The 26,069-nt window shown below is 40.8% G+C and overlaps 1 protein-coding gene across 2 annotated transcripts; it reads right to left on the reverse strand.

Annotated features, from left to right (window-relative positions):
* Window positions 1–3,486: 3,486 nt before the first annotated feature.
* coa1 (cytochrome C oxidase assembly factor 1) lies at window positions 3,487–25,992 on the reverse strand. 2 transcript variants are annotated; one of them, XM_071537603.1, is made up of 5 exons: window positions 22,556–22,675; window positions 11,982–12,087; window positions 6,227–6,378; window positions 5,805–5,881; window positions 3,487–4,823 (listed from the first exon to the last, which is right to left on the reverse strand). In XM_071537603.1, the coding sequence occupies exons 1-5, from the start codon at window positions 22,556–22,558 to the stop codon at window positions 4,655–4,657; spliced, it is 507 nt and encodes a 168-aa protein (XP_071393704.1). In that variant the 5' UTR covers window positions 22,559–22,675; the 3' UTR covers window positions 3,487–4,654. The 2 variants fall into 2 exon arrangements, with proteins under 2 accessions (XP_071393704.1, XP_071393705.1); XM_071537604.1 differs by lacking the exon at window positions 22,556–22,675 and adding an exon at window positions 25,874–25,992 and having other exon boundaries at window positions 3,488–4,823.
* Window positions 25,993–26,069: the final 77 nt, after the last annotated feature.

Consider the following 26,069-nt stretch of genomic DNA (forward strand, 5'->3'; position numbering starts at 1 on the left):
ACACACACACGCACATCATAAGACACACACACACATGCACACATGAACACCCACTCCCTTACTCATACACACACAACGCAAGCACACACCAGAAAACACACACACACACACACACTCTCATGCATGCACACACATACACACACACTCACTCCCTCACTTTGTCACTCTCACGCTTACACAAACACACACACACACAAAGGCACACAATTACAATCACTCACCCCCCGACACACACACACACACACACACAGACACACATACACACACATATCCTCATTCACTCTCTCACCCAAAACACACACACGCATGCACACACACACACACCCACCCTCTTCCTCTTACTTACCCACACGTACCATACTGTAAGACCCATGCACGCACGCACGCATGCGCACACACACACACACACACACTGTTAGTTAATCACAGTGTTAGATAGAGAGCAGACGCAGCCTATGCTAATGCCTCAGCGGCTCTCCTTGGGTTAGGGTTAGCTCGCTTTATTATGGGCTCGTTTCTATAATTCATAGGAAGCGCGGCATTTTAGATCACCCCCGGATGAATAGAGCTGCGGAAAGTGGAGAGATGTAATTGTAATTAAGTGAGGTCTACTGCCATAATGTCCCTCTCTCTCTCTCTCTCTCTCTCTCTCTCTCTCTATCGGCCTCTGTAGTTATGGATCATAATATTATGATAGCTGTTGGTTGTGCATGCACCATTAATGATGTTGCCTTATGGGTGAGAACAACTGTTTCAGCAAGTACAGACCCTCTGGGAGCAATCAGTTAGAGAGAGAGAGAGAGAGCGAGACAGAGAGAGAGAGACTAGAGATTTACCTAGACTGTATGATGCATTCACGTCACATCGGAAGAAGTGGAAGAATGGGATGACATCTCATTTCTACAGATTGGAAGCGCTGACATGTTCAATTCATTAGAACGCCCACATCCAAGATGGCAACCATATTATGGTCAGTTGTTGTGGCCTTAACATCAACCATAAACAAGCTGCAGCAGGTATTGCTCACTTTCTGTAAACTTTCTGTCAATCACATTAGTCAAGTCAAGTTTATTTATAGAGCACATTTAAAACAACCAGGGTTGACCAAAGTGATGTACAAGTATTGAAGAAGGAGACTAAATAATAGTAATAAAAAGCAACAGAGGCAATTCAATGCAATTAAAAATACAAAAGTAGAACACACAATAATTCAAACAACTCTTGCACACACACTTGTGTTTTTTAAAAGTGGAGATAGAGGGGGCAGATAGGATCATATTGGGGCCGGATCACCTTTGTGGTTTAATTTAGAGCTTGGAACAACCAGGAGATTTCTATTAGATGATCTTAGGGTCTTAGGGGTCGAGTAGGGGAGTAGACGTTCTGAGATATAAGAGTAAAGAAGAAGTATCCGAGAATACAACTGATCATTTTGCAATTTGTGATATCAGAGTGTGCAAAGAATTCCCGAAAGTCCTAGTTGTGGGAATTCTCACTAGGAGGCTGATGTGTATGTTTTTTCCCATCCGGCAGAGGTTAAATCCCTTATGATGTGAACGCGACTTTAGAGGAAAAGCAAGGGAGGAAGATAAGGTGCAGAATATTGAATAGCGGAAGCAGAAGAAAGCAAAGCAAAAAAAAACAAAACAAAACAAAACTGGAAAGTAGGTTAGAAATATATTTATTCACATTCCATAAATAAACACACTTAAACACACATGATTTTGCCTGAATTATGTCCTTCAGTGTACTTGTATGAAGCTGCACTGTCAGAAAAAAAGGGATTCCATTATCTTTTGTCGGTTTATGGTACCTTTTGTGTGTAGATGCATCTTTTTTTCTGACAGTGTGTGAGGTGATAATAAAATGAAAAAGAGGGAAGTAAAAAAAAAAGGAGAAGGATCCCTTTCCCCTCCCTCCCGAGGGGCCGACTATTTGCTGTGACATTTGCTTTGCCTACCTGAGTGTTTTCCCTAAATCACCATGACTGCCGTAAGCCTGGAGATGGAGAGAAGGAAGGGAGGGAAAGGAGGGAAGGAGGGAGGTAGAGAGGGGAGGAGGGATATGGAGAGAAAGGGATGCAGGGATGGAGAGTTGGTTGGAGGATATAGGGGAATAGAGGAAGGAGGAATGTAAGGGAAGCGAGAAAAGAGAGAAAGGGAGGAAAGCAGGATAATAGATGAGGAAAAGGAGAATTACACAGTGGGGGGATGAATGGATGGAAGGAGGAATGGAGGAAGGAGGGAAGGGAGGGTGGAAGGATATAGAGGAGACATGGAATGTACAGGGATGATGAAGGGATTGAGTGGAGAAATGAAAAGGGAAGGATGGAAACAGAGGGATGGAGAGGGAGGAAAGAAGGAGGTTGGATGATGGGAGGCAGAAGGATGGAGGATGGATGGATGGATGGAAGGCAGGCTGGGAAAAGTAAAAAAGGAAGGATGGACAGAAGGATGTGAGGAGAGGAGACAGGAAAGGAGAGAGGGAAGGAGAGATGAGGAAGCATAAGGGTGAGGGAGGGAGATAGGGAGACAGAGATTTTATTGCTACACACACACACACACACACACACACACACGGTGAGTTTTATTATTGCTCGCTACCCATGGGCCAGAGACAGGGGGGAATTAGTAGAGACAGATGATGCCAAGGCCACAAGAGCTCTACAAAGAATCGTCAACACGCACACACTCACACACCTGCACACACACATACACTGTGAGAAACAGAGAGAGCAAGAGATGGGGAAGGAGAAATGGTGAGAGGAAGGAAAAGTAGAAGTGCCAGCAGCATCAACACTTTCTGAGGAAGCCCAACTCCTTTGGTGTCAACAAGAACATCCTCACTACTTTCTACTACTCCTACATAGAAAGTGTATTAACCTTCTCCTTTACCTGCTGGCTCCATTCCCTGGCCATTCAGAACAGAAAACGGCTACAGTGTTGTGAACATATGCTCAAAAATTATTGGGCACCCCCTGAGATCTCTGTCTTCTCACTGTTGTCAGCAAATCATGCGGATAGCGAATCAAATTATACATGACCCCACACACATTCTGTCTGTAGCATTCAAGTGGCTGCCATCAGGCTGGCGCCTACGCTGCCCTGGATGCAGGACTCAGAAGAGGTTGTCCGCCTTCTGAACTCTGACTACTTCCTAGCCCACCCCACTTATGAGCCAACCTCATGCTGGATCATCAACTTGACACTTATGCATCCCCTCCTTGCTATGATATTTATTTGCACATTTTGCACATTGCACTTTATTATTGTTGTTGTCTGTGTGGTTGTATTTTATGTCCTACTGTGCAAGCCTAAATAAAGTTTTAGAATTGAATTGAAACATTTTTAGCCTTATGAAATACCCATCCATAAGGCACTCTTTCATCAGGCAATACCATTGTTCAATAATGTAATATCTTTTAATCATCCATCTTCCGGCTACATTTTCAGTCTATATTTACCCCAATGGTTCCACTGATCATTTGAATTGAAACTGTATTTTATCAATATATTCTTGTTCTGCATACTACTGCTACTCTGGAGTCCAGTACAATTAAATAGGCTACACAGCGCCCTACAGCGCCCAGCGCCCGTTTAGCCATTTGAAAAATCCAAATCTAAATGGTAATCCCTGGTATTTTTATAACATCTGTAATCTGATCAGCGTCTTTACAGTAACAAATCACAGTTACTTCCTTTTGTAACAACCACAAACCAAACAATCCAACAACAGCAGTGAAGTATGCCAGCATTTGAATTGATATAATTCAGTCGTCCTGGTCTGGTCAGTTGGAAATGGGTGGGTGTCATGCATTGTTGATAAAGTTGTTGATAAACCACATTTACCACCAGTCTCTTTTTAATCTCTTGTAAATCAGAGACAATGAACATAGAATACAATAGAAACATAGAATATCTCATCTAATAGTTTCCAGCATCAGCAGTTGTAGTTCACATACCGAGTTATACAAAATTATATATATAGCTCAAAATGGTACTTGACATGCTTTCAAATATTTTTGAAATATTTTGCTGAACTAGCCTGATGTTCAGACTGAATGGCCAGTTTGTTATTACTCAAACTTTACTACCACCTGCGATTGTTTCTCGGAACTAGAGCAACACCAGACTCTCTGAATCTGACAAAATCTGAAAAGTGAGCGGCGATTCAGGAGTCTGAAACCAGGCTATTGCTGAACTTGTTCCATTACAAAAAGAAAGAAAACTATTGGTCACTTTATTTGGATAGCACTGATACTCAACTATGAATTTACAATAATGTGTCAATAAAAAGTGTAATGAGTTTCTCACAATAGTGTGAAAATTTGTCTAGATTAGATATTAGATATTCAATGTCTCCGTTAGGGTTAATTTTAATAATCTCTGGGTTACAGTTAGGGTTAGAAATAGGGTTAGGATTGGGATTGGGATTAGGGTAAAATCAGGGTTATAGTTACATAGTCTGTAGAGATGCAGCAAACAGTCATGTGACACTTCTATATCTACTCTTGGTCACCTGATAGTTAAGTATCAACATTGGACTACCTACATAAAGTAACAAACTATTTGGAAGGGATTGCTTTGGAAATCTTATTGATATTTTAAACGATTGTACTTAAAAGTGCATGCTTTTTGAATTGCATTTTGAGTTGTCAGTGCCAGCGGCCTGTATCCAGCCCTCCTATGTGCTCTGCTGAGTATGGTTGCTCTGCTGACGATGATGATGATGATGATAATGATGGTGATGGCGTTAGAGGAGGATTCAACAGGTCAATGGTCTGTCCTTCCCTAAGCTGAAGTACTGCCTGCTTCAGACTCCATCTGCAGGGAGGGACAAAAAGAGGTCAAAAATGTTGCTTACAAAGCATTGATAAAATGCACTGCACATTTTATATTCATGCATTGAAAATTAAGTACATTTGTAACTGAGCTTCCCATAAGTAGGGAGAAAGAAAACAAAGAGGAGAGTAGAGAAGAGAGGGATTGGAGACACACTGTTTTTCCACTGGATTTTATGTATAATATATAATCAGATTGGTCTGTTGATGGTCTTTAATTGAAGATATTTACAGTCTTAAACAAGAACTTGCCTGTACTCTTGTCTTGTTTACTTGTTTTTCTGTATTCTTTTCAATCCTGTTAATAACAAAGTTTCTGACAGAAGAACTGTACAGACACAGTCATGCCTTCACATTTACACTTAAGGCATTTAGCTGCTGCTCTTATCCAGAACATCTTACAATAAGCCCAACAGCAGAAAATGGCTCTACACCACAAACATCACAAACTGCCAGTACTAAGGAGGAGTGCAAGATTAAAAGCGACTGCGCTCCGACAATAGACACAACAATAGACAATAGAGTGTGTCCCCACAATAGTCATGTACAATAAACAAGTGCTATGTAAAGAGGCACGAGTCAGGCAGAGAAAGGGTAGCAAGACAGGAGCAAGATCAGGTGTAAATAAAGGAGAAAGTGATGAGATTATTTTTCAGTTTTCACCAGAAGATAGGGAACGAGTCAGCGGTCCAGACTGGGCTCTGAATATCATTCCAGCATTGAGGAGCCAGGAATAAGAAGAATTGAGACAAGGTGGAGCTATAGCCAGGTCATCAGAGGACAGGCAGAACAAAGTATGTGTCCTTGTAAACACAGGTTTAGAATCTGGCATGGGGAAACTGGGGAGGTTGAAGATAAGACGGGCTCCAGCATCCTGGATGGATTGTAAGGACTGAACAGAGCCCAGCCCACTACTAGAGCCAGTAAATACAATCTAGAATAGAATAAAATAGAATGTACTAACCTGTGTGTAGTAGGGTCTCTAACTGAAGAAGTATACAGATAACCTCCTGTTTTAGACCCAGTCACTGGGATCTTTAACTGCAACACAGGAAACAGCCATGTCACTTAGAAATGTGTGAAAATCATGTTTTGGTGTTGAGGTGGATGGTTGTCAGCATCACTCAATATTTTTATTTTTTTACATTCATCAAAAACATTATCAAAACTTTTCTAAATGACTTTCTATGACACTGGGAACAACTGTGAAAATGTGACACATTCTGAAAATGTGACAAGGAAAGCAACAGTAATATCAAGCATTTTAGGTTAAAATTATTAATATTAATAATTATAAAAAAAAACCCCGAAACAAACAACAAAATCCTAAACAAATCATAGAAATAGGAAAAAAACAACAACATCCTCTGCTGTGCTATACAGTACCTGAGCAGTGTACTGGTCTATGCGGTTGTTTCTGTCAGACAGGTGGATGTTGTGGACTTTTAAAGGCGGGGCCCCCAGACTTTCCATGGCAAAGGGACATGTTTCCAACTTCTCCAGAGCCAATGTGGAGTAGTCTGACATGATGAATTTCTCTGATTGGACAGTAGAGAGAAAAGGACAAAAACAGTAGAAGAAAAGGAAGGAGGTTGAACAAGATTAAAGGAATAGCTCATCCAAAAATGAAAATTCAGTCATTATCTATTCACCCCCATGCCAGTTCTCCATTGTATTTAGCTTCCGCATGATCAGACCTCACGAGATGGAGGTTGTGCACTATCGCACACACAAACCTTGCTAAATATAATGGAGAAAGACTCGATTTGCATGAAATAATGGATGGAATTTTGTTCATTTTCACTCACAGAGCGATCGTATGGCCCTTTTTTACCCTCAAACTGATCAACTTTTTGATATGAGGACTGACAATACCCAGCAGAAGCTAAACATGAATTTACATTTTAATAGGGCTGGGCAATATGGCAAAAATCTTTATCACAATATAATTTTTTATTTTTTTTATTTTTTTTTAACATATTTTATTTTATTATTATTATTATTACAAGTCATTTTTGTCAGGCTTAAAAATTACCTTTTGAATGAAAGCTGAAGATACCAATGTTATTTGGAGGCTTTTTTATTTTCAATCAGAGGAGAACATGAAAATGAGGTCTACTGCCAAAAAAACAAATGCAAGGTAGCAAGTACAATTTAAGAACTGAGGTAGAACATTCAGAAAAAAACTGTCATTTCCGGTCAGCATATCCTTTGTGCAAAATACAGAATTTACCAAATCATTAAAATATTGAATGCCTGAAATCTAAAATCTGCCAACTCCTCGGTCGAGTGCTAAAAAACCTATCTCTGACAGTACACTCATTTCTTTCTTTGCCTTCCTTGCACCACTCTTCTCAACTTCAGCATCCAAAACAGAAAGCACGTGTAGGATTTGTACCGCAATGCGAGGCAGGACTGCGCTTGAAGCACTGGTGCTGAGCACTTTGGCAGCGCCAGGTGAGCGCTGAGCGCTTACCCTCAGTTTTGTTTAATTGACAAAGCCTAAATTCCTGATGAATTTGATATCTATTTTTGCTGCCAAAGTAATAATTTAGGCCATGTCCCTGTCATTTTATTTATCCTGGCAGTAATATATAAAAACTGTGTGAAAGATAGCATGAAGTGAGGATTTGTATCTGTGCTGTATCTAATGACCACAATATGATAAGTGACAAGCAACATGGTTAGAAAGTTAATAGCTGATAAATGGGTTAACCCGGTGATTTCACGGTGAATGAATGAATGCATAAGAGCAGCATTATGCCAAAAAAAGAAAACTATTCAATTTAATTCAATTTAAATATTCAAAAATATTTAATCAGGAACTGATAGTAATGGCATACCACAAGTACAGTTTATAGTGTCCTAATCATATTTTATGACAATTTTAATGCATATCCGTATGGTATCAATTCCTATGTGGTCTTATGTGTAATGTAGCCTAGCCAAAGTAAGAGATTATAGAATCATAAATAATTAGTGAAGATCTAAATGATCTTTTATGTTTATAAAAATATAATCTATTATTGATTTTCATCTGTGTTTTATAGTGTGGCCTGTTCCTGTGATGTACTGCTTGAGCAAGATTAACATTAGCTCAAACACCAAGAGATCATCTTTTAATGGAAATAGCTTTTTGATAATCTTAAGCAGGCTGCAACTTGGGGGTGTGGGTGGGGGGTCCCTACCTCTGCTATTCATTTCCCTAACTCTGATCATTACATTTAATCGGTGGGGACATGCCTTCTCCCCCTCTGCGGTAGTTTTTTCTCCCTTTTCACACACAGATTATAGAAGTTGCCTTCTCTCCAGCTCATATGAAGAGATATGTGGATAAAAGCAGGGCGACTTTGCCCATCCATCTATCCATCTACAGGGAGAAGTGTAGAAAAAGGAAATTATCAGATCAAAACCAAAACCAAAAACAAAGCAGACTGTAAAAAATAACATAATAATGAAAGCAAAGTTATAGTGGGGCTGCGGCAAAAAGGAACCATATCAGAACTAACTTCCTATGAGTGGAAAAAATTATTTTGGCATGTAAACTATAATACTTTCATGGTGTAAACACAGCACTTACTGATTTGACATCAGGAAGTTCCCTTTCATTTACTTGTAAAGCCCTTTTAATGTGGTTTGAGAGATGAGAAGGACATCTACAGGACAAATGTAGACTTGCATGATGACCATGCATGACGACCTTACGTTACATGCATTGGTTTATATACATTGTTTGGCTAATTTGTACACTGGTTTTAATGAATATATACTGGCTTGTATACACTGGTTTGCTGGCACATGTATTGGTTTGGTGGATGCAAGAATGGTCGTTGTCATGCAAGTCTGCCTTTGTCCTGTAGATGTCCTTCTCATCTCTCAAACCACATTAAAAAGGGCTTTACAAGTAAATGAAAGGGAACTTCCTGATGTCAAATCAGTAAGTGCTGTGTTTCCACCGTGAAAGTATTATAGTTTATATGCCGAAACAATTTTTTCCACTCATAGGTGATGTTTTTTATAGGCCAACCCGGAAGTTAGTTCCAATATGGTTCGTTTTGCCGCAGCCCCACTATAACTTTGCTTCTATTATTATGTTATTTTGTACAGTCTGCTTTGTTTTTGAATGTGGTTTTGATCTGATAATTTCCTTTTTCTACACTTCTCCCTGTAGATGGATAGATGGATGGGCAAAGTCGCCCTGCTTTTATCCACATATCTCTTCATATGAGCTGGAGAGAAGGCAACTTCTATAATCTGTGTGTGAAAAGGGAGAAAAAACTACCGCAGAGGGGGAGAAGGCATGTCCCCACCAGCGATTAAATGTAATGATCAGAGTTAGGGAAATGAATAGCAGAAGTAGGGACCCCCCACCCACACCCCCAAGTTGCAACCTGCTTAAGATCATCAAAAAGCTATTTCCATTAAAAGACGATCTCTTGGTGATTGAGCTAATGTTAATCTTGCTCAAGCAGTACATCACAGGAACAGGCCACACTATAAAACACAGATGAAAATCAATAATAGATTATATTTTTATAAACATAAAAAATAATTTAGATCTTTACTAATTATTTATGATTCTATACGCCGTTACTTTGGCTAGGCTACATTACACATAAGACCATATAGCAATAGTAGCCTATATTGATACCATACGGATATGCATTAAAATTGTCATAAAATATGATTAGGACACTATAAACTGTACTTGTGGTATGCCATTACTATCAGTTCCTGATTAAATATTTTTGAATATTTAAACTGAATTAAATTAAATTGAATAGTTTTCTTTTTTTGGCATAATGCTGCTCTTATGCATTCACCGTAAAATCACCGGGTTAACCCATTTATCAGCTATTAACTCCAACTTTCTAACCATGTTGCTTGTCACTTACCATACTGTGGTCATTAGATACACTCAATACATATGATAAATACGAATCCTCACTTCATGCTATCTTTTACACAGTTTTTATATATTACTACCAGCATAAATAAAATGACAGAGACATGGCCTAAATTATTAGTTTGGCAGCAAAAATAGATATCAAATTCATCAGGAATTTAGGCTTTGTCAATTAAACAAAACTGAGGATAAGAAAACACATTCAGAATATTGTCATACTGTTAAATTTTGGTGTACACAGCTGGTTACATAACCCTATTACTGTCATGGCAACTATATGTTAATAAAAAGTTAGGCAGGCAGACACATCACACAAACATCACACACACAGACACATCACACAAACATCACACACACAGACACATCACACAGACATCACACATGCATCACACACGCATTAGGCAGACATTGTTGAGAGCTTGTCCTAATCATTGACCTGCCTCTCCTCATTTTTGGCACTTTCCACCCCCCATAAAACGGAAACCTAGTTTTATACATCCATGGTTAGCCTAGCTAACATTAGCTACAAAATGGCAGGATGCCGGCTCTTGGTCCCGCTCCTGCTTCTTCTTCATTGGTTGGTAAAACTTTAAGTGATTAAGTGACATTGATGAGTTGGAATCACGGTGCTCAGCGCTAAAAAGAGGTGAGGAGGTCCCTGTTTTGGGTCGTAAGCGCTGAAAGTGCAACTTTTCCATAGGAAATAATGAAGAAACAGCGCCAGCGCTTCTTTCACAGGTCTTTGGTGAAACCTAACTTTGTTCCAAGGCTTTCTCTCTGCTGTGTGGAGTTGCTTACTTAACCAACCAAGCAATGATTTCTATCGACCTTTCTAGAGCGCATGTATTACATTTATATTGACTATAAGTTCTATCGTGATAGATATCGTTATCGTTTATTGCCCAGCCCTACTTTTTAATAATACTTAATTTTTTTTTTTTACTTACCCTAAACCTTACCCTGTTACTATCTCCTCTTACCTTAACCCTAAACCCAAGTCCTAATCTTAATATAACTTTAGCACTAATTTAAATTAACTTCATCCTAAAATGAAGTTAATTAATTTAGGTATATTTAGGGAGGGGTCCTATCACACTGGTGGTTTGCTCCTTTACCGGAGCCTTCTTCTTTATGACCAATTTCTTACCTGAACTTTGTTAATACTGGGACATATTAAGGACTATCCTTAGGCCCAGTCATATATAATCCATACCTATAGGGGATCCTAGTTGTAGGTTAGGCTTAAACCTGTAATTTAGCCTAACCTTAACCAGCATCTGCCCTTTCCTGCGACAACCACCGGGTTTCTCTTTCCCATTCCTTCTTTTTGTTGGACCAACAGTAACACTGTAGAACTAATCTGAGAAACCCAGAAGCTCTCGGGACACAAGGCGGGAGCGTCGCACAAGCTTCTGCGGGCAACGGATAGAAATCCTGTACAGGAAACAGAACGAGGCCGCGGGGAGGTCTTCGTGAGTAAACGCCCTATAGTTCCACTTTTGTTGCAGTGAATAGTCAGGTAAGGTAATAACGTTACCTACCGTTAAAGTTTGTAGGGCAGCAGCAGACGTCTGCAACAAATTGTGGAATTTTAAGTTTCACTTTTGTTTTCACAATTGGAGACTATGCTACTGGTCTCCTGTGCATCTTCAAATGACAGATATGTGTACATGACACATTAGAGATTGATTTAGATACATTTCTATACACTGACCAACTTCTTATTTTGTGATGTGTCAGTGTAAATTTTATTTTCTTTTTTTTATGCAAATGAGCCATGCTGACTAATGCAGACTTCCGCATGCTTCCTACATTTCTATTTACATGCTGAGATGATGCTGTGGCTTAAATTCCCCACCCCCTCAACCATGATTTGTGGTTTTCAGTGTCAGTGGATTTCAGGTCAACGCCCCCTCCGCACAGAATTTGGATACCTTGATAATACCTTGATAATAGGCTATATATTATCAAAGGTCTGTGAGCGAGACTACTATAGAACTAACTTGTACCTGTGCATGTCTCAACATCATTAGTGTTTAATCTTAAATTCCCTAATGTATTACCTATACCTAATCCTACTATTAACTCCTAAATCCTAACCCTAAACTAGCCTGAGAGATCAGCCAAAATTACATCACTTAGCCTACCCAAAATGTCCTCACTCTGAAGGTATAAACCCAAAGTACAAGTACATGAACACTCCGAAACCCACACACACAAAATATTTATACTCACTCTGCATCAGGTAGTACATGGTGCCGATCCCTCCACCAGTCAGCACAGTGGTGAAAATGGCGAGCTGCTGCAGTTTACTGGTGGAAACCCTCATCACTGCTGCTTCCTAGGAAGGATGGATAGATCGGACATAGGGATGTTAATGATTAATCGACGATTGATTAATCACCGTTAAGATTTTGATTGATCAAGCATATATTAACTGATTAACCGACAATGTAGGCTATGTGCTATTTCTCATTTTGTGCTGAAATGATTTACCACCACGCGGGCGCAGTTTAACTTCACCCCTTATACAGAGAAAGAGGAAAGCCAAGCAAGCGGGCGAAGCATAGTCTAGTGTAGGAGAATTACACCCGGACAGAAAACAGTGTTCATCGTAAACATTATAATACAAAGTTGAAATACGGCACGTCTACAAGCACAATGAAAGTTGCGAAGTTGGCGTAACACTATTTCTGCCTCCTGACCCCGGGACATCTGTTCCATTGGAGCGTGTGTTTCAGCGGCTGGACTTACTGTCAAGAGGCTGCACACTGGACTCATCCATGACCATGTAGATATGCTCTTATTCTTAAATAAACCAGTAGATTATGGTGCCATTGTTTCCAATACATAAACTGTGGTGCAGCGCCACAATATCGGCACGGCTGGCACAAAATAAAGTTAGTCAATGAATAGAAATTGATATAAATCGCTCTGTAATGTGCCTAATGTGTACATAATGTAATTTGGTGATGCACAGTCCACTAGCATTGTACTTAATCTGACAGTCTCCTGTCGTGAAAATTAAAGTGAAAAAAAATAAAATTCCACAATTTTCTCCAAATTTGCATGTTTTCGTTACGGTATTTGTAAAGAGTAACTTGATACTTTTTAATCTGAGATTTCTAACACTGCTCAACACTCAGAAAGTTAAAATGAGTGCAGTACAGTGACTTCATTGAATGTTCCCCCTGGGCGGTATTCCAGAAAGACGGTTTAAGAAATCCTAAACTAAATCCTAAATTCTGACTTGAGTGAGCCAGACACGGCATAGCGGGAATTTTCGGTTCCACAAAAGCTGATTCCAATTTCAGTGATCAGGCTTGATCAACTCCACATAGGTTGAGACTGAACTATGCACGTTCACGGTGAAGTTATAAAGCCATCCTCAATCGAGGGCTGAAAAAGGATTAATCATGGATTCAGAGGGCGACAAGCATTAAATGTTGTGCAATATTGGCAATAAAACATTCAAAATAACATTTATTAACCTTATTAAATTTTTTCCCTCCTCATTTTCTTCCTACCTCCACCACATTGTACGTAGCTAACTGTCAAAGGTGCAAAAATAAAACATGTCCTCCTAGGTTAGAAAATCAGTGTCTGAACATATTTGTTTGGAGCCAGGTGTGACAGAGTAGAGTTGGATTTTGTATTTCCCTACAGCCTGGATAGATGCAATATTGAGTAGGTGTGGCTTCACAGCCAGGGGCTGTGCAAGAATTAAGTAGACATGAGGTTGTAAACATTCCATCACAGTCCCTGTGTTTTCATAACTCCAGTTTGTGTTGCCTGTGTGTGATTTTAACATGTTTAATTTAATAGCCTAGACTGTACACAAAGTAGGGGTGTAAACCTCAGGCTTTACTACCTCAGGCTTTACTACAATAAGCAATTTCAAACCCTGTAACCAATCCTGAAACTAACTGTGCTACATGGAGATTTCTGTGAGACGTAATGATATAAACAAATAGCAACACATGTGGGCCAGCTGTGTTCTGTTGTTTCTTTAGAAAAGAGGTGAAAAACCAAAATAAAAAAACAAAGGCACAATTCTTTGAATCTGGAAATCACTTAAAAAAAAACATTTTGCAATGCATTCAAAGTGCTAAATTTCTCTCAAGGTAAAGTGCAACAGGCATGAACTTTAGCTTCACATAGAGAACCCTGAGGTAAGCACCACTATCTTTCAATTTTGACTACAAAAAAGCAAACAAAAAAAAAATATATATAAAAAATATACCTTGTCAGGCATAGCAGTGTTTTGAGGGTAGATGCCATGTTTTCTTTTGAGGAGACCAGTGAGGTTCGTAGTATTGCCAGCATATTTGACTTTGAATTGACACTGTTTGCATACTGCATGCGTTTTCACTGTCTTTCCTTCTTTCTTATGGAATCTGGAATATTTCCATACTGCGGATTTATTTCCCAGAGGCGAGTTAATTTCTTCACTTTCCCCAGACTGCAGGGGCACATTCAATTGCCCCAAAACGTAACAAACAGGAAATAACAGAAGGAAACGGTAGTGCGTTGAACGCAATGAGGTTTGTTATGTTTTGGGGAAATTGAACATGCCCCAGGTCTGCATGGTGCTGTGTCATGTAAGTAAGTAAGGCTTTATTTATATAGCACTTTTTAAAACACACAGTTACAAAGTGCTTCACACACACATATAAACGAATAAATAAATAAAGCAAAATGAATTACAATATAAAACACAGCACAATGAGAAACAGACCAAAGTAGAACGAACAAAAACATACGACACAGCACAACACAGCACAATGAGAAATAGACCAAAATAAAACAAACAAAAACATATGACAGGGATAGAGATCTATACAAAGGCTTGCCTATAAAGATGGGTTTTTAGAAGCCGCTTAAAACAGTCCAAAGATTCAGCAAATCGGACAGATTGGGGAAATTGATTCCAGAGGGTTGGGGCTCAAACTGCAAAGGCGTGGTCAGCTTTTGTCTTGCAGTTGGAGCGGGGGATGGATAAAAGGCTGAGATTTGAGGAACGAAGTGGTCGAGAAATAGAATGAGGAACGAGGAGATCAGAAATGTAACTGGGGGCAAGGTCATGCAGGGCCTTATATGTTATCAACAGGATCTTGTAGTTTCTGTATTTTACGGGAAGCCAGTGGAGTGATGCAAGAACAGGGGTAATATGGGACTTACGGCTAGTTCTAGTTAATAGCCTGGCAGCTGCATTTTGAACCAACTGTAAATGACTTAGAGCAGCTTGACTGAGGCACGAGTAGAGGGAATTGCAATAATCTAGACGGGAGAAAATGAAAGTGTGAATTAATAGTTCAAAATCCGTAGAAGACAAGACACATCTGATTTTTGCAATATTTCTTAGCTGAAGAAAACAAGACTGGATGAGCTTAGTAACATGATGGTCAAAAGTCATATACTGGTCAAAGATGATACCAAGATTCTTAGCGGTAGAATTGATATTTGAGTGAAATGGACCAATAAACTGATCAACTGCAGTGGCAAAGTTATCAGGTCCAATTAAAAGAACTTCTGTTTTGTCAGGGTTTAGGTGGAGGAAATTAAGAGACATCCAATCTTTGGTGGCGGCTACGCAATCATGGAGGGAGGACAGTTGATTCAAGTTATTGGATTTGGCAGAGAAATAGATCTGTGTATCATCGGCATAACAGTGGTATGACGCGTCTTGAAAGCGGCTGAACAAATGACCCAGAGGAAGCATGTAGAATGAGAAGAGGATTGGTCCAAGGACCGACCCCTGAGGGACTCCACACAGCAGGGGAGCCGAGGAGGACACATGATTATTGATACAAACATTAATATATCTATTAATCAAATAAGAATTAAACCAGTTTAAAGCTGTACCAGAAATGCCAACCCAGTTATTTTATCAAAGTAAAATGGTATCAAAGGCAGCAGTTAAATCGAGTAAAATAAGGATGGAATATTCACCTTTGTCTGCATGCATAAGAATGTCATTGGTCACTCTTAGTAATGCAGTCTCAGTACTATGCTTGTGGCGAAAGCCGGATTGAAATTTGTCAAAGATGTTATGACCCTCAACCAACTTCAGGAGTTGGTCTGTAACGACTTTTTCTAGGATTTTGGATAAAAAAGGTAGCTTGGAGATTGGCCTATAATTCTCTAACTGGGAAGGGTCGAGCGTGGGTTTTTTAAGGAGTGGCTGAACACTGGCAATTTTAAAATAGCCAGGTACGGACCCGGATGTGAAAGAGTAATTGATAATAGAGAGCACGCTAGGACCTGGCTAAGACAGGAAGGATGGATTTTAGAAATTTTGTGGGAACCGTATAGGGCTGGACCCGAATATTCGACTATTCGGATATTCGTTCATTGGGTAGGTATTCGGTTTTCAATTTTGGGATTCGGATATTCGTTTTTTTAAATGTAATTTTATATGTAATCCGTAAGCCGGTTGCCATTGACGCTGCGAAGCAGTTTCTTTTTTTTTTTTACTTGCATTCAAACGTCAGTCACATTTGCTGATCGCAATGGTGGCACAGAGAAAAAAGTACGACCTGAAATTCAAGCTGTCAGTTGTCAAATTTGCTGAACAAAACTCAGGAGAAGCAGCAGCAAGACATTTCTCCGTTGATCTTTTTTTAAAAATCTTTTTTCTAAGGTAGGCTACCGGTATTTTGATACGGGGCTCTCCCCCTCTCTCTCTGCGCTTTAGAACGTAACCGCTGTGAAACAATCAGAAAATAACGTTTTATTTCTCTGATTCACCGGTTTTCTCGCTACTACCGCTCCCTCTCTTCATTCACTTTCTAGCTCGCCCGACCATCTCTCTCTCTCCCTCTCTCTCTCTCAGGCTATTAATTGAAGTTATATGTATGTTAAGTATGTTTTCAGCGCTGTGTTTTTGAGGAGGAACTGTGTCTATGTGTGAACTTTGTCGGGTGAACTGTTACCCGTGTATGGAAAGCCAAGCAGTTTGAAGGTGCGTGACCCCCCCCCCCCTCGCTGTTGATTACTACCGAAGCTCCGAAGCCCAAAAAATGGTATTCGGGACAGCCCTGGAACCGTATCACAGGGACTGGATGAGGGACGCATATATGAGCTACAGTGTTTAAAAGGAACTGCAGGGAAATAGGAGCAAATTCAGACCATCGATCTTGCCAACAAAAAAGGATAAAAAGTTTTCACAGTCATTGGAAGATGAGGCGGGAATGGCAGGAAGAGAGGGATTTATAAGCTGGTTGATAGTACTAAACAGAAACCTTGGGTTGAGTTTATTACTATTAATCAACCCAGAAAAATAGGCAGCTCGCGCATCTTTAATGGTTTGGTTCAGTTTAATCAATAACTCCTTCATATGGAGGTGGTGACCTTCAAGTTTAGACTTTTTCCAACTACGTTCGGCTTTCCTATATTGCCTTCTTTGCAGTCTGATGTTGTCGTTGATCCAAGGGGTTGTATTAATAACTGGGACAGCCCTGGAAGTGTATGGAGTGGAAAAGTCAAGGGCTGATGTACACAATTCATTAAACCAGCTAACTAGGTCATTAATATTGGCGAAATGAGGAGGGCAATTGGCCAGACTAGAAAAGTAGCTGAAGAATGTGGCTGCGGACTGCTCATTAAAGATGCGAGAGTGGATAATACGTTTCTGAGTTATTAGGGATGCATCGAAGGTAAAACCTTTATGGTCAGAGACAAAATCAAACTTATTCAGGGAATTAAAGTCCCACTGAAACGAAAGTTAGAGTGTCTTTAGCTTCTGTACTGTGACGTATTTCCCAGTGAAGCGGAATATTTGAGCGGTGTACAGTTACATGAGGGATTTAAATCAAATCCTTTGCATTTGATTGGACCGCTAAACAGTGGGCAGGGCTTAGAGTTTAGCGCGATAAGGAGCTACAAAGAGAAACAGAGCTACAGAGGACTGTTGGCTCCACACACACCTCCCTCACCTGTTGTTAGATCAGGAGGACAAGGGAGAGATGAATGAATTAGACCTCAGCGACATTGTTTTGGAAATGAAAACAAAGTTTTTGCCCACTGATATCCAAACATCTCTTCCTATCTCTCTCCATATTGCCCTGTCAGCTACTACGACCCAGAAACGGTGAAGTGCGGTTTTATATGACCGGTGTGGCTAGCTAAAGGTTGAAGAATGATTGATGGGTGGATGTCATGATATTATTGGTTGCAATTGGTTGGTTCATGCTTACGTAAGCACACGGCATATTTTGTTTTACAGGAAGAAAACATGATTGGATTTTGATATAAGAATACAAAGACATGAATTTTTTGTATTTTTTTGCCATATATTGTTAAATAGGTGCACAATATGACCGGGGATGTGATCTAAAAGGGTTAAAAATGCATTTTTCATTTCATCTTGACTTTAAGAGACATGTTCAGAGTAAAAACTAAATCAAGAGTATGCCCGCGGTTATGTGTGGGGCCAGAGACATGCTGCACAAGGTTAAAAGATTTAGAAATGTTTAAAAAATCAGAGTGAGCAAATTAGTTAAAAATATTGTCAACATGAATTTTAAAGTCACCAACTATAATGGCCCTATCAAATTTAAGCACCAGAGAGGCCAGTAACTCAGAGAATTCATTGAGAAAGCCCATGTTTGAATTGGGGGGTTGATAAATGATTACACAGCAAATTGGGTTATCACACACAATTTTAAAAGTTAAGATTTCAAAACTGTTAAAAGAACCAAAACTGAATGGAGTACAAGTGAGATGATTCTTAAAAACAGCTGCAATACCCGCACTACGGCCTGTTAACCTAGGTGTATTCAGAAAATTATGAGATGTAATTAGATCATTGAGAATGAAAGATTTATTAGACACGGACTGAGAGTTTAAAAGAGCAAAGACAACTGGAATAAGGGGCTTTAGCTGAACTGGAAGTACTACAGCAGACTGTAATCAAATTATCTGGCCTAGCAGTTGAAAACACAGAACGCATAGGATAGTGGTTAAATCTAGGCATAATCCTAACAGGAATACTGTACATGGGTGCTTGGTGCTGGAGAGAGCGCACCTACCTTCCGATAATATTAAACATGTTTGATTGGCAAAGTTAGCTAACGTTGACTCGCAAATCGGTTCGGCATTTCGGCGACAGTACAATCCTACTTTTAGCTAGTTTAAAGTTTGCAGGCCGGAAATAATTACCTGCGTCCCGGTGTCCAGCAGACTGTCCACAAGGCACACAAACTCCTCTTTGAGAGTCTCTGACTGTTTATTTTTGATGTTGTTGGTGCCGGTCTGGACAACGACTGCAGAGGCAGAGTTATGCTGTTCAGTCAGCTGCAGAGCGGTTAGTGTAATGTCCTTTACGCAGGCACCAGGATAGCAGAAAGTCTGGCCACCGCGCACCGCCACTTGCCGGACCACAGAGGTGCCAACAACAAGCACCGAGGGTGGGCAACGTGCCTGAGTGTGCATGCCTGACCACCTGGGGGCTGGACCCAGGCGACAGCAGGCAAGCAGAGGAGCCACCAACCGGCTCGGGAGCGGAGGCCCGGTCAGAAGATGGATGGTCGTCCTGCTGGAGCCTCACTGGAGAACACGGTCCATCCCCACTGTCCAGGACTTGGAATTTATTACTCAGCTGCAGAGTGTCAGATGCGCGCGGCTGGAGGGAACGTTTAGCCCGACCCTTGCTGCTCCTGACCATGACCCACGGCTCCGAGTTGTGGGGAGAGGAGCAGGCTTGGGACTTGGGTTTAGCCCTGAGGATGGGCCAGATGTCATCATTCAGGGCCAGGGCATCAGTTGAAAGGATCAGCTCCCCTCCGGTGGTGGCAGAGCCGAACCAGGGAAGAGTGGTATCACCCTGCGCGACAGCAGCTGAGCACTCGGTGGACGGACCGGCGCAGCAGGAGGAGCTCACCACGGAGAGATGTTTGGCCTGTGCAGCAGCAACAGACGAAAAGCCCAGGATTAACTCATCCTTGCTCTTAAGATCCTGTTTCAGCCGTCTGATGTCGTCTTTTAGCAGTAAGTATGCCGGCTGGCAAAGTCCACACACAGCCATGATGATGCTAGTGATGATAGTGCCTGATAGTCCAGGTAAAGTTAACGTTAAATAAATAAAGCAGCATAACCAGCAGTAGAAACAGCTGTCAAAACAAGCCTAGCTAAGCTGACAGGCAGGACACCAGTAGCGAACTGTTGCTAAAACTTTTCTTCTTGAGAATGTCTGATCGCTAAGATTTCCTCAGCGGGTAAAAGCTCTGTTAAAAACAACTAAAAACCAAAGGATCGGTAAAATAATTAATGACAAATATATAAACATCGAACAAAAAGTTCGGAAATTTGTGTTTGGTAGATTATTTCTCTGTTGTAACAATGCTTCTTGGCAATACATTTTATACCATTGGAAAGCCTGTTTATTTCCCTTTTAAATGGTGCCTCATTTGTAAGGAACATGCATTTGTGGCATGAGCAGCACAGCTGAGTATGTGGGTTGCGCTCATGTCAAATTTGCCAAATCTTCTCTGCCAATGCCAAACAGCTTATTCTGCTGTTGCTATTGACTCTTGTTTGGTGTTGTTTGGTGGATTGGATGATTGAAGTCTATCAGTAACAAGGAAGAAACAAGACATATTGGCAATTTTACAATTTATTCATTTAACAAACAGTCAGGAGCCTCAGTAGCGTGTGGAAGAACCATACACAGCCACAACAGCCTGGCACCTCCTCCTCATGCTGGTCACCAGCCTGGTCACACACTGCTGTGGGATGGCATTCCACTCCTCGACCAGGATTTGTCGCAAGTCAGCCAACGTGGTTGTGTTGGTCACTCTAGCACGAACAGCACGCCCAAGCTGATCCCATAAGTGTTCAGTTGGGTTGAGGTCAGGACTGTTGGCAGGCCATTCCATTCTCTCTACTCCCAAATTCTGGAGGTAGTCTCTGATAAACCCCGCTCTGTGGGGGCGAGCGTTGTCATCTTGGAGGATGGAGTTCGGTCCCAGACTGTGGAGATATGGGATCGCCACTGGTTGCAGAATCTCATCTCGATATCTCTCTGCATTGAGATTGCCTCCAATGATGACAAGCCTCGTTTTTCCAGTGATGGAGATGCCGCCCCACACCGTCACATTGCCTCCACCAAAAGGTGTTACTCTATCGGTGCAGCAATCAGCATAGCATTCTCCCCGTCTTCTCCACACTTTGACCCTACGATCCAACTTCCGTAGGCAGAATCTGGACTCATCGCTGAACATAACGTTCCTCCACATGTTCAGGTTCCAGTGCAGGTGTTGCCGACACCAGCGCAAACGGGCCTGACGGTGAAGGGCAGTCATGGCAGGCCTCCTGGCAGCTCTATGAGCCCGGAGATTGGCTGCGTGCAGTCTGTTCCGGATCGTCTGGGCCGAGAGCCGCGTGCCATATCGTCCTGCAAACCTTGACTGCAAATCTGTAGAAGACAGCCTACGGTTCCTAAGTGCTGAAAGGGTGAGGAACCGGTCTTCTTGGGGTGTCGTCTTCTTGGGACGCCCACTTCACGGTCTGTCTCTGACATCCCCCGTTTCATGGAACTTGGCCTTTAGTATGGAGATGGTACTATGGCTCACTCCAAATAATGCCGCAACTTGCTTTTGTGGAACACCAGCTTGAAGTCGCCCTATCGCACAGGCCTTATCGAGATCATGCTCACAGGTGCTGCCAATCAGGTGCCAATCAGGTACCTGATTGTCAGCACCTGGGGGTACCGGAAGCTCAAAACAAGAGTCAATAGCAACAGCAGAATAAGCTGTTTGGCATTGGCAGAGAAGATTTGGCAAATTTTACATGAGCGCAACCCACATACTCAGCTGTGCTGCTCATCCCACAAATGCATGTTCCTTACAAATGGGGCACCATTTAAAAGGGAAATAAACAGGCTTTCCAACGGTATAAAATGTACTGCCAAGAAGCATTGTTACAACAGAGAAATAATCTACCAAACACAAATTTCCGAAATGATTAGTAAAACTGTGAGAATTGTTCGAGGCTCACTGTGTCTGTGTAGCCGACGGAAGCCGAGAGATGTGCGTGTTTACAGAGTGGGGGCGGGTACGGACCAGGTGGAAGACACAAGCGAGCGAGATTTGATTATGGTGGGTCGGAAGGGACCAACGACACCAATACCAATTATACATTGATTTATATTATGATTTATTAAATAAATCGGTATCTGTCCTTTGCATCGATTAAGTTAGATCTTTACCTTTAATTCAATCTATCGATCCAGATCAATGTATCATTACACCCCTAACACAAAGCCTATTTGTATTTTGACATAGAAATTATTACATAGTTATTTGTATTTTATCCAGACTCCAACATGAGTAATTCAGTGGCTCAGTTTGCTCCCAAGCGGCTCATTTTACACACTTGCTAGGATCAACTTACCCCAACTCTGGGGCAAATTGAGCAGAAGTTGTATTTTCATTCTTATTTCATTTAGCTGCAATACCAGTTCATTTGAAAATCAGCATCCTGAAATACGGGTGGAAGCACTTGTTTTTGTTCTGTCTCATTTTTCCATTACCGGAGTCTCCCTGCCAATCCAGGAGGGCTGGCAACACTAATTTCACATGATACCATATCAACACCATATTAACATCACAATATTAATATAAAATGAAGAAAATGCTGCATTTTCACCAACTAGCCTATTTCATCATGCCATGATACCACCATCAAATTATAAAACTGCTGCCCACCAATCCACACAAAGCCAAACAAATAGCAAAAGAAGCACGCAATGCCAACATGTAGCCTGAATCAACCAAATAGCCAAGATAAATAAATGTTGACTGACTCACCATTAGAAGTGGACTCTAGTAACGTGTTTGGTCGTGTTTTAGCTTAAATGCTCCTGGTTAGCTTGAGAGAGCCAGACGACATCAGGATTTGGATTCTCACAAATGCCGCTTTATTCAACTATACTTGTCAACCGTCCATACAATACCTGGTTTGGCCCGATTAATATAGTGTAACACGTATCAAGTCGTTACTTAAGAGACTTAAAGGTTATCAAAGCTACTCGTCGGGAGATAAACTAGTAGAACGCAATACCTGTTGCTGTTACTCAGTCTCAGTAAAACAAGGAGCACCACCCAGTGATGTAATCTGTTACTGCAACTAACAATGTTCCAAAAGCATAGTAGGTATATCTTTCTTTGTAGATCGTGATAAATGTATTTTATATTTGTGCTGTGTCACCCAGTGTCACTCAAATAAAGTCAAATTAAGACAAGTGTGGGCAAATTGCCACGGAGACCAACCGCAGATTTAGACCAGCAGTTCTAGACCTGCAGTTTGATGACGCATGTGCACGAGCTGCAGCAGCGAAGAGCTAGAGAACCGTGGCAGTTTTAGATATCGGACTCAGAAGTGAAAATGGTGTCGAAGCGGACAGTAAGTGACGTTACTTATGTTATGAGTTTAAAATGACAAAGAGCAGCATTATTCAATATCAATTTGGGAATGCAGTGTTGTAATATTCGCTAGTAAATATATGTAAAATGTTTTTAAAGCTGTAACTTGCTTAGACAGTAATATCTGTTATCTGTCACATTTGCAGTTACCTAAGTTTGCATTCAGTTTTTAGTTTTTCTATTCTATGGTTGTAAACTTTTGTTTCTGTTTTCTGTTATTTCTTCTCACAGAAAAAGAACTCCCGGTGGCTTTCCCAGCACATCATCCCACAATAACCAGAAATAAATTCAGAAACCCATTAAACAGTTTTTGTTGTTGTTTGTGTTAAAGGAAAACATGAAAAAGATCTTTTGTTTGATGCCTTTACTGGTAATTTACCCATTTACCCAGTCCATCAGTTTAGCACACAATGTATTGGAGAAAAAAAAAATGCAAAAAAAATAGTTTACATATTTTCTACATAGTTTTTAATAACGAACAATTATTTATTTTTAAAAACAACTTTTAATGAGGAGCGTTTTTGATACTAGTTCCGCTCCCTGGCTGCAGCTCGCTGCTTCACGAATATTTCCCCTCCAGCGTTGCCGTACTTCACGGAGCTCTGCGCATGTGTCGTCTAACACTGCAGGGGCGCGTTCAATCTGAAAACAGTGTGCACCGTTTTGCTACGGTTTCCGGGTTGAGCGTCATGTTTCCTCGAAATGGTGTGAAACGGGCTTTGAGGTACGTTGTCTCTCGTTTGGTGGGTTTGTCAGAGGTGTTACCTAATCAGCAGCGACGTGTATATAAACCCCGCCGTATTAAAAAGGCAGTGTGCACAATGGATTCAACAAAAGTCCTTTACAAATGTGTCCACTGCAGCTTGGTGTCTGCAACAATTGAACTAATTAGAAGACATGTTTGTATCTTTTGCTATTGTATGTACCATTGTGGAGTGACACTTTCATAAACTTTCCTACTCCACTCTACTCCTCTAAATATATAATGGTAAATATTACAATATCATATCACAACAACAGTGATCAGCAATAATGATATGCCTAATACTGATAACAAAATATTTAGCTCATATAGATCGTAACACAGTCTCGAAGGTAAGAAGTGGATTATCCTTCACCTGAAATGTTTGCCTTGTCATCCTGAAATGCAAATGAGGCAAATGTTGGATCACTATAATTAGGAAGCACAGTTTCCACAAACCCCTTCACTCTGGGATGTTCTCTGCTATTCTGGACGGCAAGGGCAGTGACTGTAACATCGAGCGTATTTTGTAGTATTAAACACGTATTTAAACCGATTTCATCAGGCTCCGAAAATTCTTCGAAAAGAACGCAAAGAATGGCCGCCTCAGCTGCCATAGTTGCATCGCTTGCGTAACACAACAGGGTGTTCAACGCACCACTGTTTCCGTTTAAATAAACATTTTGCTACCTTTTGTCGGGGCTGAACGCAGGCCTGGTCTAAAACTGCGGTTGGTCTCCACCTCCGTGGCTGCAGCTGGTTGTCCCCCACCAAATGGATCGGTCTCCCTCCGTTAGTTAGTTCGTTAGTTAGTCACACTTTAACGTTGACTTTGTGCCGCTAGGGGGTGGCATGGACAATGAATGGGGACTCAGTGGTAAAGCAGGTCATACAGTTAAAGTTATCATACAATGTGGGGGACAATGAATGGCGACTCAGTGGTAAAGCAATACAGTTAAAGTTATCATAGGTAACATAATAGTCTACACACGCTACACACTTGGAGACATCAGACTGGGTTGATGTGTTGAAGTGAGAGTCAATGGAGAATTTTTGGGCAAACCTCTAACCACAAGACACTGTAGTTATTGTACAGTTGTTGGACTGTTGTTCTGTTATTGCATCATCACTGCACTACCACTGTGCCATCAGTGTTGACTACTTATATCATATTACCACTTACCTACTGTGCAATACCATATATCACTTATCATTTAGCATTTATATTATTCATAACACTCACGCTCCTAGTGTTGTATGTTATACTGTATATTGTATTCTAAATTGTATTGTAGTGTACATTGTGTAATGTACGGATTGTATTTATTGCATATTGTAGTTCTTATACTTTGTACTGTATTGAGTAAAAACAGGACAATTACAGTTACTACATTTCAAGATATAACTTGTAAGCCTAATTCTGAGGAGAGTAGGCAACAGAAATATATGGTCAATCTGTCCTTTCATTGTCCCATACGAAAATGCTTATACAATTTCACTCAAATTTCAAGTACACTCAGCAATCACTGACTGACCCAAGGGTGGAACTACATCACTGGTGGGGGACAACATGTTTACTATTTGCTTGTTGATGATGGGGCGCCCTGAGCAATTGCCCTGCCTGCCCCGGCATTACACCGGCACCGTCAGCAGGTACACTAGTCTATGTTAGGATTATAAAATTATGCTATTTATCCATTCACTTATTATCACTTTAATTCTAAGACATGGCATGATTAACGTTACTAATTATGGCAACAAATAACATGTTTTCAAAGCACCGGAAAGAAATGAAATGATCTTGATGTCTTGAAATGATACATGCAGTGCAGCTCATCGTTTTATAATCCAATTTTCTTTCAGCTGTGTGATGTATCGCACAATGCCATTCGCTTTTATTGGCACGTCTTTTGCACTTTATGCTGAATAAATGACACAAGCACGAAATTAGATACACTGACCTTAGACTCTAACACTTTTGGGCAATAAAAGGTCCTCGCATGGTTTTACATGTATTAAGTTAATATAGAACCTCCTTGGTATTAAGGTAGAAACATTCAAGGAGAAACGTGACTTATTTACTTCCGCTTACGTCACACAGACGCTCGCCAATGAGGCGTGTGACTTACGATAGGGTGCACTCGTTTACTATACCGC

This window comes from Centroberyx affinis, unplaced genomic scaffold (genome assembly GCF_046629955.1).
Source record: "Centroberyx affinis isolate AG114_WGS23_722 - 3 ecotype Tasmania unplaced genomic scaffold, CSIRO-AGI_Caff_v1 ptg003073l_1, whole genome shotgun sequence".
NCBI lineage: Eukaryota > Metazoa > Chordata > Actinopteri > Beryciformes > Berycidae > Centroberyx > Centroberyx affinis.

Excerpts from the sequence above, each read along its gene's own strand:
- coa1 (XM_071537603.1), bottom strand. Across the intron at positions 6,379-11,981 it reads CATGTACTACCTGATGCAGA|AGAAATTCATCATGTCAGAC; the intron begins GTGAGTATAAAT and ends CTGTCCAATCAG. Across the intron at positions 4,824-5,804 it reads AGAGACCCTACTACACACAG|ATGGAGTCTGAAGCAGGCAG; the intron begins GTTAGTACATTC and ends CCCTCCCTGCAG.